A 13,068-nucleotide genomic window follows, 5' to 3' on the forward strand; every position below is an offset into this window, starting at 1 on the left:
AACTCCCAATCCTAAAGAAAATTCTCTGCTTTTGCCTATTAGAATTTCTGACTTATTCAGACTGATGATATTGAAGAGGGGATTTACCAGTAAAACCAGAGCAGGCAAGCTGCTGCTGTGACTTGGGCAACAGTAAGCATGTAGGTGCGGAGAAGGAGGAAGTATTTGAGAAGGAGTGACAGGTATTTTTTGCACAGACTATTGTCCTATTAATAGTCCTATAAAAGTGAGCGTAAGAAATCTCTTTAAAAGCCCAGATGTTCCTAAAGGGTGCCTTATTGGAAAATACCACGCTAAAATAACATGATAGTGTCACTCAGTAGGTGGATGGCTGATGCAGAATATAAACCTCATCACCTAATGGCTTTTGGAAGCAAAGATTTTGCAAGACAAAGGAACAGTCACTAGGTGCAGTCCCTGCCATCGCAGGTGCAATGTTTTATACTACTTTATGGAAATCCATCTGGAAAGCAGGTAGGCTTTTCTTTTCTGTTTTACTTCCGCTGCTTCCTTTTGCACTTCTTCCTCTTTCCTCTGCTCCTCTCCTTCCCTTTCTTTTTCCTGCTTGTCACAACTGTCATGATATTCAGAGTCTTCCCGGTTTCAAACAGAAGTTTTCTGATCTGTATAGAAGGCAGATTTCTATAGTGAGAACTTTGTGCTGGATTATGTGAATTTCAAGCTCTTTAGTTTTTAATGTGAATGTATGACAAAACATTTAAGGACGTGTTGAGTTTGCATGCACAAGCATGATGATTACTGCACAATAAAAAAGGTGTATTGGCAATCATGAGGAAAAAAATCCTCACACAGTAAAGGCTGAATCCTGCGTTTGCTGCTGTTGATTATGATCTTCCTGTTTTCAAAGGCTTGCATGTTTAATATTGTAGAATTTGCTGGGATTTTATATACTGCCCACTTACATGGACTTATAACAGTCTTCAGCTGCACAACTGTGGTTTGCTGAAACCTCATGCTTGTGCTGAGAATGATCCTGTCTCTCAAAACAAAATTCTGCAAGACAAGGACTTTGTAAGTACTTTGCTGATCCCATCTTAAATCTACAAAGGGAGGCCTTTCAGGGTTAGATATACCAAACAGAGAGCAACTAGATTTTTCAAAGTCTGATTTCTGCTTTTGAAAATCATTCCCAAGGTCTGATATGTTTTCAAGCCTTGAATATTTTATCTGTATTTGAAAGAGTTCGTTCCTGCATGGCAATACGTGTTTCGCCTTTCCTTTCTGAAAAGAAGGTACAGAATTGAATAAAAATAACCCTCAGTTTCTGCCTGCATGTACCCACCTTCTTCCTCAAATCTTTCTCAGACTTCAAAGGAATAGGTATTGCAAGCTTAATATGCTCTCTTAGAAAGTCAGTGAGGTTTTTTCTAATGCCTTCAGCATACATTCTCAGTAGCCAAGTTTTCAAATCTTATTAAAAAAAACCCTCAATCGACCAACCCCCCCCCCAAAAAAAAAAAATTAGAAAACTTTTCCAAAGCTTAGAATTCTGTAAATTAGTGAAGTTGTGGTTTGAATTCAGTTTTCCACAAGCACCCATGACATTCTGTGTCAGAGCTCTGCATTTACCTTTAAAAAGATCCTTTCTTTTGTTATAAACAAACAACCTGCGTTCCTTTTGGTACTGTGATAAATACCAGTTGGATTCTTGCACAATCTTCTGCACAGCTCATAAACTTTAATTCATTTTGGGGATCTGTCTTTGATTAATTTATATTTTTGTTCTGAAAATGGACTCCGCAGATATATTTCGTGGGGCTGTTCAGCCTGGAGAAGAGAAGGCTGCATGAAGACCTCATAGCAGCCTTCCAGGATCCGAAGGGGGCTTGGGAGGGACTACTCATTAGGGACTGTAGTGACAGGACAAGAGGTAACGAGCTCAAACTTGAACAGGGGAAGTTTAGATTGGATATAAGGAGGAAGTTCTTCCCTGTTAGGGTGGTGAGGCACTGGAATGGGTCGCCCAGGGAAGTTGTGAATGCTCCGTCCCTGGCAGTGTTCAAGGCCAGGTTGGACAAAGCCTTGGGTGAGATGGTTTAGTGTGAGGTGCCCCTGCCCATGGCAGGGGGGTTGAAACTAGATGACCTTAAGGTCCTTTCCAACCCTAACTATTCTATGATTCTTTTTCTGAAACTTTGCAAGAGAACCAAAAGGGTTTGCCTGTTTATTTTATTTGTTTTCTTCTGGGGGTATGGGGAATTTATTGAAAATTGGTTTTGTTTCTTATTTTGACAGTAGGGTTGCAGGTTCTAGGTACTGTGATAGTCTGGAATTTGGTCACTTCGTAACTTTTGGCATAATAAATTTTCATATGTTTCATCGTTTAAGTCTTCAAAGATAACATATATGCTTCAGCCTTCTGAAGACTTCCCCTGCACTTGCTGAGGGTGGTCTATACTGAGTCAAGCAGCTGAGGTAACAGAAAGGTCCCTCTCTCATGCAGGTAATTGCCTGCCAGATGGACCTGTGAAAGAGAAATTTATTTGTGCAATGATAAATCTACCTAAGAGCAAAGAAGACTTGTCACCTTCAAGAAAAACTGAGTGTAAAAGACTCAGATGTGAGAAAAATATAGAAACTGCATTTCTGGAAAGAAAGAAACCTGATATGACATGGATTTACTACTACTACTACATGGATACTATTCTGAGCAATGACAATGGGAGACATGGATCTGCAAGCAAAACGCAAGGCAGGCACTGCAGGATAAGAAAACTGATGTTTTATTTGGAAGAGAAGGCAAAGGATTATGACACACCTTTGGGAAAGGCAGGAGGAAATTGAGTGCAGAGCAAACACTTTTCAAGGCACACCTCCCTCTAGACTTTGGAATGGGACTCAGGATACCTGAGTTATGCCCTGCCCAAACGATGCCATTCCTGTGTTACTGCAACCTCTGGTGAAGAGCGCGTATCCGGCAGAAGGTGAAAACCAATGTTCTTTATTATTTCAAGCAGCAGAGGACTGCTGCACAGATCTGAAGTACAACTCTTATAATGTTCTGTAAAGAAATTTGGTTGTGTGTTTCCTTAAGAGGTAACTATCTAGGCACACACACAGCAACACAATATTGCTAAAGGACTACTGATATTAGAAAGTCTTAAAAAGTAGGATATACTTTGTGCAGTCTTTGTTCAGTCTTCTTTTGCATTTGCCTTACAAAAGTTTTCAATTGTGTGATTACTTGTCCTATGTTCTGTAGCAGGGATAGATGGGGACAACTGCCTTGGTGGCAGCCCAGAGCAGTGCCTGCTTTGGCTGTGCACTCAGTGACAAGAGGCAGGTTTCAATTCTTACCAGTAGTTTTGCATTCTGTTCTGTTTCAACTCAGTTTTGCTGAGTTGAAGACAACAATGAATGCATGCTGGTGTTAACCTGTACTGCTGGAATGTACAATCACTTTACTGGCTAAATTTTGCTCAACTTACTAGAGAGAAATAGGCAAATTTTCTGACACATTTTAATAGTCTAGGAAAAAAAAATAATCAGTTCGCAGGGATTTACACTATTAGTCATCAGCCAATAAAGCTAATCTCTGCAATTTTTTGTAGGAAAGACAGTTGCTAAGAAAACCGTGAATGCAAAATTAGAAGAAATTAAGCTACAAAAGGATAAGTAACAATGGACCAAACATGAAAAAAAACTTGTTTCAAAATCAGGCCATAGTATCAGGAATTATTTTAAATAATGACCTTTAAGATTGAGAAAAAACCCTCAGTTCCTTTGTTTCTGCCTCCACTAATAGCAGTAGAATGCATGGCACGATTACACATGTAACCCAAGGCCATTTTCACATATGAGGGACATCATCATCATCTGTACAGCTACATAATGTGACTTGAAACTCACTTCAGCACCTGAATTCTCCAAATGCGTGTGTTAACAGAAAATTCTAGGGAACAATTGCTTCTCCTTATACCTCACTGAGCCCAGGTCTCTGGATGCTAACAAAAGCATACAAGCGCCTGGACAGAAGGCTTTCAGACAATTTCAGTTGCTATGAGGTGTAATGGAGTGATCACAAAGACCAGTAAGGCTCTTTCTGTGCCATGTCAGCCACTGTGATCTTTGCAGGATATTAGAAACACGCTTACAAGTCTTTCATACAAAAGGTGACTTTAAAATCATAATTCTGCAGTCTGTTCCCCTAGGTGTTTGCAAATAAAGGTACCATTGGGTGCAAGTGATGTTGGCAGGCTGTTTACCTTCAGACAGGAAAGCTGATTTTCTTTGCTGAACAATTATATCCTGCTGCTGCTGAGTACAGACACATCCATACTTCACTAGTAAATTACTTGGTCCCTGGTTATTCATGAAACTGACGAAACTACATTGGGGGTGTTTGGGAGGGGGGGGGAGCAACAGATACTACGAATGTTTAGATCTCTTGAAAACTTTTTTTCCCCAAAAAACTTCTAAAGGGCAAAGCCCCAAACGCTCTGTTATTATTATTTCCATGTTTTGCTTTTTCCGGCTTAGGATGAAATAAACCCTGGCCTTGGAAGCAGTCGCCCCGTGTAGACCCCAGCCCCTGCAGCTGCAGCACCCGCTCCACGCGGCGCTCCCACTCTCCGTGAGTGGGCAGTGGCACGCCCCAGCCGCGTATGGCCACACTCCGACCCGCCGCGGACGCGCGGCACCGCTCGGACCGCCGGGGGGAGGCCGGCAGTCCCCGTCCCCGCCGCCGGGGAGGAGCGCCGCCCCGCCCGCCGCGGCGGAGCCTTTGTCTCACGGCCGAGACACCCGGGGCTAGTTCCTCCTTCGTGCCGCGGCTCAGCCCCGGTTCCCCGGGGGGAAGAACGGGACAAACCTCATGCAGGCCACCCCCCTCACGAAGAGCACATCAGGTTCTTTCCCACCAGCCTGCCCCGGCCGGGAGCCGGCGCCCCGCCTCCGCGCCCTCCAGCCGCCAGTGGGGAGCCCCTGACTGACGGCCGGGAGGCGGGCGGCGGCCGCGGCCGGGCCGGCCGTGGGGGAGGCTGCAGCTTGTCGTCGGGAGAGAGTAGAGGAGCGGAACAGGCGGGCAATGTGTTGCTACAGCTCCGTCTCGGCGCAGGCGGCAGCCTTGTGCAACCAATATGGCTGCATGCGCCCGCGAATGAAAGGAGGTGCTTGGAGCTGAAACCGTCTCCCCCCACCCCCTCCGCTGCCGTGTGGCCTGTAGCAAGCGGAGGAAAGAAGTTGCCTGGGCTGCCCCACGGGGGGTGAGGGGTGTCGGGGAGGTTGTGGCCCTGCCCTCGGCTCCTGCTCCGGGCTGTCCCCCTCCTGGGGATAGGGGAGAGAAGTTGTTTCACCCCCCGAGGGGGGCGGAAAAGCGGCGAGAGGGGCGCCAACTGGAAGAAGAAGAGCAGCAGCAGCCCCTGACGCCCGCTTGCCCCCAGTCTGCCTGAGGGGGAACGCGGTGGCAGCGGCTCCCAGTCCGGAGGAGGAGGAAGAGGCAAAGCCGTCCTCGGCCCAGGTCCTACCCGAGCTCCGCGCCTCCTCCCTGGGACGAAGTTTCGCCGGGGGCCACTGCGGGGGCGCCGGCTGCCGGAGGCGGGCGGCCGGTAGCGCTCCGCCTCGGCCCGCGCCTCCCCAGGGGCTGCGGTGGCGGCGGAGCTGCGGGGCCGGGGGGCGGCGGCGGTGCGCAGCCCCGGCGGGCGAAGTTTGGCCGCCGGCGGCCTGCAGCGGCCATGGAGCCGAAGCACAAGGAGCTGCTCGCCCAGTGCCGCCAGAGCCTGGCGCAGGCCATGACCGAGGTGGACAAGGTGGTGGAGCTGCTGGAGGCCGCCGGCGCCCTCGGCCCCCGCGACCTGCGCGACCTGGAGGCGGCGGGCGGCGGGAAGGCCGAGCTGCTCATCGCTTTGCTGCTGGCCAAGGAGCGGGACCACTTCCAAGACCTGAGGGTGGCCCTGGAGAAGACACAGCCCCACCTGCTCTCCATCCTCTACCTGAACGGCGTGGCGGGCGCGCCGGCGGCGGCCGAGACAGCCGGTGAGTGGGGTCAGGGGCGCGGGGCCCGGGGACGGTGGTGGTGGGGAGGAGTAGAAGGGCAGCGGCTGCCCCCGCCCATCCCCACTGGGCTGGGGGTAGGGGAGCGGCCGGCAGCGCGGGCCCCTCGGGGGCCCCCCTGCTGGAGGTGGGCAGCTAGCGGGCGGTGGTCGGGGATTCTGCTCATTCGTGGTGGTGCGGAGGGGATATTCACCGGTGTTTGCAGTTGGGTTCTTGACTTGTGTTTTGTGCTCTCGACTCTTTTTCTTTCTCATCTGGCGGGCGCGCTGGTCCTGATCCCTGATAGGTGTGTGGATGCTGCACAGTGCCTGAAGGAGAAGTCTCCCCAGCCCTGTTCTTGCTGCTGCTCCCACCCCTAGCAGCGGGGTGCTGGCAGGGGGCTAGGGAGAGCCGTCCCCGCAGGGGTCTTCCTTTCTTGAGCTTCCCGGGGCTGCCGGCGGTGTTCAGTAGTCTCTTCTTGACTGGGCAAAACTGAAACCCCCTTGCAGCCAGCCTGCTGGAATAGGCTGGCTGGCAGGACCTCAGCAGATGTGCGTCTGAATAAATATTGTAACTGTTCTTCTCCGGACAGACATATGTTTGAGGTTGCGTTATTGTAACTCTTCGTGGTGATTACAACAGGAAAACCATTGATTAAACTGCAAATCCAGACGAGAAGAATTTTGTTCTAAATCGCCTTTTTAACTAAGTTGGGCTTTGACCCATAAGTCTTCCCCTATTCTTCTTTCAGAGCAAGCCACAGTCCACTTTTATGTGGACAATACCAGCTTTAATATAATAATAACAATTCAGTGGTAATACCTGAGGCCTTGTAAGTGCAGCTGTGTTTCTGGATGAGTAATAATTCAATTGAAGGCAATGGTAATTATAGATTACAGGTAAAGAATATGCAGTTGACCAAGTGATGTGTAGATATTCTATTCCAGTGCGTGTCCAAGACCCTTTCAGAAATGTGGGGTCACTTTTTGGTTTTGTTACCAGATTTGGGAATTGCAGGGTGACTACCTGTTTATGTGAGGAACTGCACTGGGAGGGCTTCCTGGCTCTTAAAAACTATACAATTTCTTTAAGAAAAGAAAACCCTTTAAGAGCTGCTTCTGTTTGGAAAATAGTGCTTGCATGTGCAGTTGCACCATGTATTGTGCACTTATTTGAGTTACGCTGTTGGTGCTATGAGTTTGGTAAGGAAAAAAAATAATGCTTGAGGGTCTTATGTTTTGTTTCATATCACTGTATTATAGTGTATGGCCTTTCCTAATGAATATATGTCAGGACCTCCCAGGATGGGGAAAAATGGGCTGAACAATAGACTTCAACACTTCTAACATTATGTGGTCTGACATCAATGGGAGATGAGTGCGCTTACTGCCTTTCAGGATGGTACCCATAATGTTTTTGCATGATTAGGTTAGTGCTTGGTCTGGTCTTGTTGAGAAGATGCATTAATGGTACTGGGCCACTCACATTCCCCAGCCTTAAAAACAAAAGTGTAAAACATGAATGGCAGGAAAAAATGAAGCAGACGTTAGATATAGTAGTACTCTCTATTTTTAAAATACAAACTTGGAATTGCAGAATGTCTCGCGACATTGAGCTCTCAAGGGAAAAATAGTTTGATTGGCAAAATGAACTATATCCTCCTAGACTGAATGCATTCATGAAGTTAATCTGAGTTAAATTAACGTCTGTCTGGGGAAGGATGTACCCCTGACTAGATGGGTTTTAAAATTTTATTGCTTCCATTTATCAATAGTAATAAAAAGCTAACTTTGAGAGTTAGGCGGCTTTGTTTCCCTTGCGATAAACATGTTTACAAGTACGCAAGAGGTGAGATGGCTAATACTGAGTTTAAGAATAAACCATTGTGCTGAGAAGAAGGTAAATGACCTGAGCTTTCAAACACTGTTGTATATATTCCAGCTTTACTCCTATGAGGAAGTCTCGTGGTAACTAGTGGTGAGGCTGGTTGTGTGCCTGCTGAATACTCCTGAAAACTGGTGTACGTGCAAGTTTGTCCTGGATGTGTTGTGCAAAGAGTTAATGGGTAAGGGTAACTGCAGTAGAAATTCTTGTATGAACCTGTGTTCACATGTAATTGGGTTTTACTCCCTCTGGGAAGTCTGACCACCCGCCCGCTCTCGTGCCAGTTAGGAGTTTTACTCCTTTTCACCGAGGATGTTGAAGGCAGATGAGTCAAGTAGCTTTTTGTTCTTTGGGTGTAGTAGCAAACTCGAAGCACAGTAGCAAGGAGAACTCTTGGATTCTGTACTTAAAATACTGAGTGAAACAGTCCTCAGTGTATATTAGGTGAAATGCATCAGTTCTTGAAGACAAAAAAAAAAAGAGTGTATCTTAAACACCCATTTAATTGAACCTATCCAGCTGAATTAATTTTTAAAATTACCATTAGTATGTGAAAAACAGCAATTTACAGTGATACACTTAATTTTGGTATTGTTTGTAAGAGGAGGCTGGTACAAAGCACATCCCCTGAGTGCTTGTTGGAGATGAAAATTATTTATAACTGATAAGTTCTGGTAGTAATGTTTGTTAATTTATTTTCCCAATGTACTGCTGTTGTGAGGGAAATGGGAATGTAATAAGAAATGTATTTTTGTTCAAAGTTGCAGAATTCAGCATACAGTTACTATTTTAGTGAGCATATGCTCACTATAGTGGGAATAGTGACTTTCCATTTTAATGTATGCAGTGTGTACTCTTACTTTGTGTTTTCTTTCTTCATATTTTAAATATTACCTCCTGTTGGGCTTTAAAGGTAGTACTTAAACTCAGACTATTACTTGTCTGAACAGTTCGTGTGCGTGGCTGGACAGTGTAGAGCTGACTGCGGAAGGAAAAGAACTGGAGCTTTCTTTATAGAATGAACACCAGTTCAGTCCCCATTTAAATATATCTGTCTTGCTATAGTAGCTTTTTACTGCTTGTTTTAAATCTAGAACTGTAGAGTGGTTATTTTCTCCAATAAAATGTGTATTAAGCTAGTTTTGCTCTAATTTGAGAGTAGTATGCCTAAGAGTGTTAGTAAACAGTGCAAAATCTATCAGGAAACTACTCTCTGTCAAAGCAAAAGCTAAACAAAGTGTAGTTAGCTGTTTCACTTAGTCATGTTCAGAGATTTTTCTTCTTCCTTGAGTAAGACCTTTGATTACTACATTGCACTTCTGTTTAAACTTCTCACTGAGAAATTAGCTCTATGTGAAGGTGACTGTTGGGCTGATTTAAAATCTCCCAGTACTTTGCACAGAGACTAATTCTTTAAGTAGTGTGCCAAGTGCTTTTATTTATTTATTTTGGACTGAACTGATGGATTATTATTAAATACTTGATTTGGCAAATTCCTTCTATCATACATGTGAGAAATCCTGTATCCTGATAAAATAATGTATCCCTTCTAATGTGGAAATAAATGACTTTTGAACAATCAGTTATCCCTTAGATATCTTTCTAAGTAGATAATATTTCATTCTTACAGTTGATATAATGTGAATTTTATGACATAAAATATGTCCAATACAAGAATACAGTGAAAGTTATTTCACTGTGACAAGTACTATTAGTGTGTACTTTGTTTTAAATGTAATTAAAGGGCTAGAACAGAAATCTAATGAAACTATATAGTCTTTAGACTGCTTCAGATAATATAAAGCTTTGTCCTTAGTTTTTGTAATATTAAAAAAGTGGGAAAAAGGTGGATTTGCTTGTCAAGCTTGGAATGTGTTTTTAAGATGAACTTGTGGTACTGCAGAAGTGCTCCTCATGTTTTCTCCTCAAGCTGAGTGGACTGTTGAAGTTCAAAAACTTCGCTGCTGGTTTCGCATCTATTAAACTTTCAGGTTCAGTTTTCTTTTATATTAGCAGTTGGTCTCCTTTCTTTTCTGTACCCATGCAGCAGCAATTAGTGAGTGTGCATCTGTAAGCTGAACCATAACGTAATGCTGTCTTTAAGGATTTAGCACCATTTTGGATCTTAAAAAGGAGAGCGTGTTAGGCTTCAGAGGTGTTTTATTTAATAGCTTCAAGATGGAAGTTAAAGTTTTAAAACTTCAAAATCTGAAATTTCAAATTGATTGCATTTTTAAAGGTCTTTAAAGAGACAGGAAGGAAAGAAGGTAGATGATTGAAGATTGATTTTTGAAGTTTCCCTTATATTATTTAATAAGGCTTATTTTTCTAATGGTGTCTGGTGTTTATTTCTAGTCCAAAAATTAAATTTGGGCATATACAGGAAAAGGGAAAAACTAGAATTCAAACTTTTATAGCTTTTTAGAGGGGTTATATCAACTTCCTTCCTCTGCTTTATAAGAAAGAAGTCTCAGGATTGGATTTGAAATTTTGGAACTTGAAATTTGAATTTTTAAATTAGAAAGTTTACTTCTGAATATTGCAAAGTCTTTTGATGTATTGAAAAACAAATGCAAAAGGCAAGCTCTGTATTTATGAATTTAGGAGACAGAGAGCTGGGATCCACTTCTCTTGCTGGCAGCACTGAGGAGACCCATGTGAAACACAGTAATCCCAAGGCTGGCCCTGAGAAACCAGAGCAATGGCTGCTTAGGGCTGATGCTGGGACTTCCACATTGTGTCTCCTCTTCCGTGTTTCGTGGAGTGTTGACTGGTCCCCAGAAGTGGTTAATTGATGACTGGTGGGAGTGAGCACCTGAGCTAGTGAGGAGCTAAGAAGTGGTATGAAGGAAGGGTGCGAGATGTGGAGGTGGGATGTGGTGTCCTGTAGGAGTAAGTGAGAAGAAAGCAGGGCTCAGGAGGCTGTATAGTGAGCTAGGGGAAGAAAACAGTAAAAGTGCTGGGAGATGAGAAATAATGCTGGAAGTATACATTTCCTGAGAAGCAGAGAGGGGAGAATGAGGAGAAGTTGTAAAAGCATAATTTACTGACTCAGGGATCGAACTGACAATTTTGCAGTTAAGTACAATTTATACTCCCTTCCGTCACTGAAAATTGAAGAATGGGAGAAGTAGAGCAGTATGTCTGGGTTTTCCAGACCTGTTATTAGTTCCCAGGGTAGCTTCACAAGCCTTGTTATAGGATTTCTTAAACTGTGCAGATGAAAAAGCAGGCAGCATTCAGAAGTCACATTAAGAGAAGTACAGGTCTTCAGCAGCACTGAGCAGTAATTAAACTTGATAATATACCAAGTGCTAGTTTTTCAGTACCTGTGTCTTCTCATGATCTGAGATTTGTGGTATCTTTTGGAGCTCTCAGTGTAAAAATATGCAGGAAGTTTTCAGCAAGTGTCTGGAGGGGTATTCCTAATGAAATGTCTAATAAGTGAATGAAAGCAGGCTCTCAATCCCAAAGAAGGAAATGCATGGTTTAGTAGTTCAGAGATCCCAAGGGTGGTAGTTCTCAAATACATTTTTGCTGTGCTTGGGAGGGGGGAGGGGGTAGCGGGGAGCTGGCCACAGTAAACTCATGGGGACATAATTTTTGTCAGTGTAAAAATAATAATAATTTCTGTGGTATTGGTGCCTACAGCTGTCAAGTTGCTTTGGACATGCACAGGACTTGGTGTCTTACAAAATTACTGAAAAGAAACTGACACATTTTTGAAGGGTTCTTTTAACTTGTTACTTCTGTGGATGAATATCCTGAAATTGAAGCATAAATTTCACTTTCAGTCATGATCAGTAAAGAAAGCCAATAACTTTCTGTTACTTGTTCGTTATTTATTTAAGCTAAAGGTTGTTTGTCTCTGAAGTTTCAGATCTTTAGCTTGATTTAATGACTGTTCTCAATGTCTTAACCAATGTTGGCTGCAGTGAGTACTTTGGACCTCTGGTCTAGGCAGTGAAGATGATAGCCATGGGTAGTGACTTCCTTTTTTTTTTTTTTTTTTTTCTCTGCTGTTTGCTTTTACGACTTTCTTTTTTTAAACTTCTTTGTTTCTGTCAATTTGCTTCCTAACTTCCCTTGCTCTTGTTAACTATCTTTTTCCCTTTAGTCCTAATTGTTATTCAGTTGTTATTTTATAACTTTACAATTCCTTATTCAGAACCCTTGCCATTAGAAAGATACGAGTAACTCTTGACAAATTCATTCTACTTTTCACATTTTTCCTGACAATTTCGTAATGCTCTAAAATTACAAGAGCAGAGGTTTCCTCTTTCAGAGCTGTTTAGTCCCTAGCACGTTTTGGATGTTAAAGTCTGAGGCAATTGCTTCCTGTTGTGTTTTGGTGGTGTGTGGTTTTTGTTGTTGTTTGGTTTGGTTTTTTTTTTTTTTTAATTAAAATTTATTAAAAAGCAAAAACATTTCCTTCTGTAAAGTGTTTGTAGTATTGATCAAGAGGGAAAAACTTGTTAGTACATATAACATTCTTAGAAAAGAGCTGTAGTAATGAAGTTGAGACATAAGGCTTCTGTGTCATTCCAAATTACATTGAGAAGTCAACACCAAAGCATTAGACCTTCAAGATACAAGTCATTGGCTGCTTTTTTTTGTAAATAGTGATAATTTAAAGCCTGATCATTCTGATGTAGGAGCTGGAAATTTTGTACCATCTGAGGTTTAGCTTGAGGCTAGCCAGTGCTTTTCTGATGAAAACATAAGAAAAGTGTGCTGTGCCCTGAGGAGATGAGCTCTGATAGTACATCTTGAATGTTGGAGCCTGGCTTTTCTGAAAGGGCCGTATTTTTGAGTTCTCTGTGTTACTCTGGTATATTAATTCTTGTCAATGCAAGAGAGAAGTACTAAAATGTTGAAGGATGCCCATAGTACTTTAGCTTAGAGACCAGTCCAAAATACCTAGCACACAGTGTTTGCTGTATAATTGGTATATTTGTATGTGTGCCATAGTTTGTGATGCATCATCAGGTATGTTGGTGGTGGTGGGGTAGTACCAGCATCCCTTGTTGTTGTAGCTAACAAATAAGGTTAAAACTGGGATCTCCTGCTGTAAGCTGTTGTGCAAGAGGAGTCCCACCTCCACAGAGCACCCTTTGCAGGCTTAAAAAGCTGGTGATAGCAGATAGGGAGATAGGGTACCTAGAACTGATGGGTCTTGAAGAAGCTGATGGA

At 43.5% G+C, this 13,068-nt stretch overlaps 1 protein-coding gene across 1 annotated transcript in view; it reads left to right on the plus strand.

Annotated features, from left to right (window-relative positions):
- The first annotated feature begins 5,599 nt into the window (after nucleotides 1–5,599).
- The window catches only part of DLG5 (discs large MAGUK scaffold protein 5), a 110,548-nt gene continuing 103,079 nt past the window's right edge, over nucleotides 5,600–13,068 (plus strand). Inside the window, exon 1 of the mRNA XM_061376671.1 lies at nucleotides 5,600–5,994. Within this exon, the coding sequence (XP_061232655.1) occupies nucleotides 5,694–5,994 (301 nt within the window). The 5' untranslated portion in view covers nucleotides 5,600–5,693. The remainder of the gene's footprint in view (nucleotides 5,995–13,068) is intronic.

Source organism: Neopsephotus bourkii, unplaced genomic scaffold, assembly GCF_033783945.1.
Source record: "Neopsephotus bourkii isolate Nb327-2 ecotype Australia unplaced genomic scaffold, CSIRO-AGI_Nbou_v1 NB_1728, whole genome shotgun sequence".
Lineage (NCBI taxonomy): Eukaryota > Metazoa > Chordata > Aves > Psittaciformes > Psittacidae > Neopsephotus > Neopsephotus bourkii.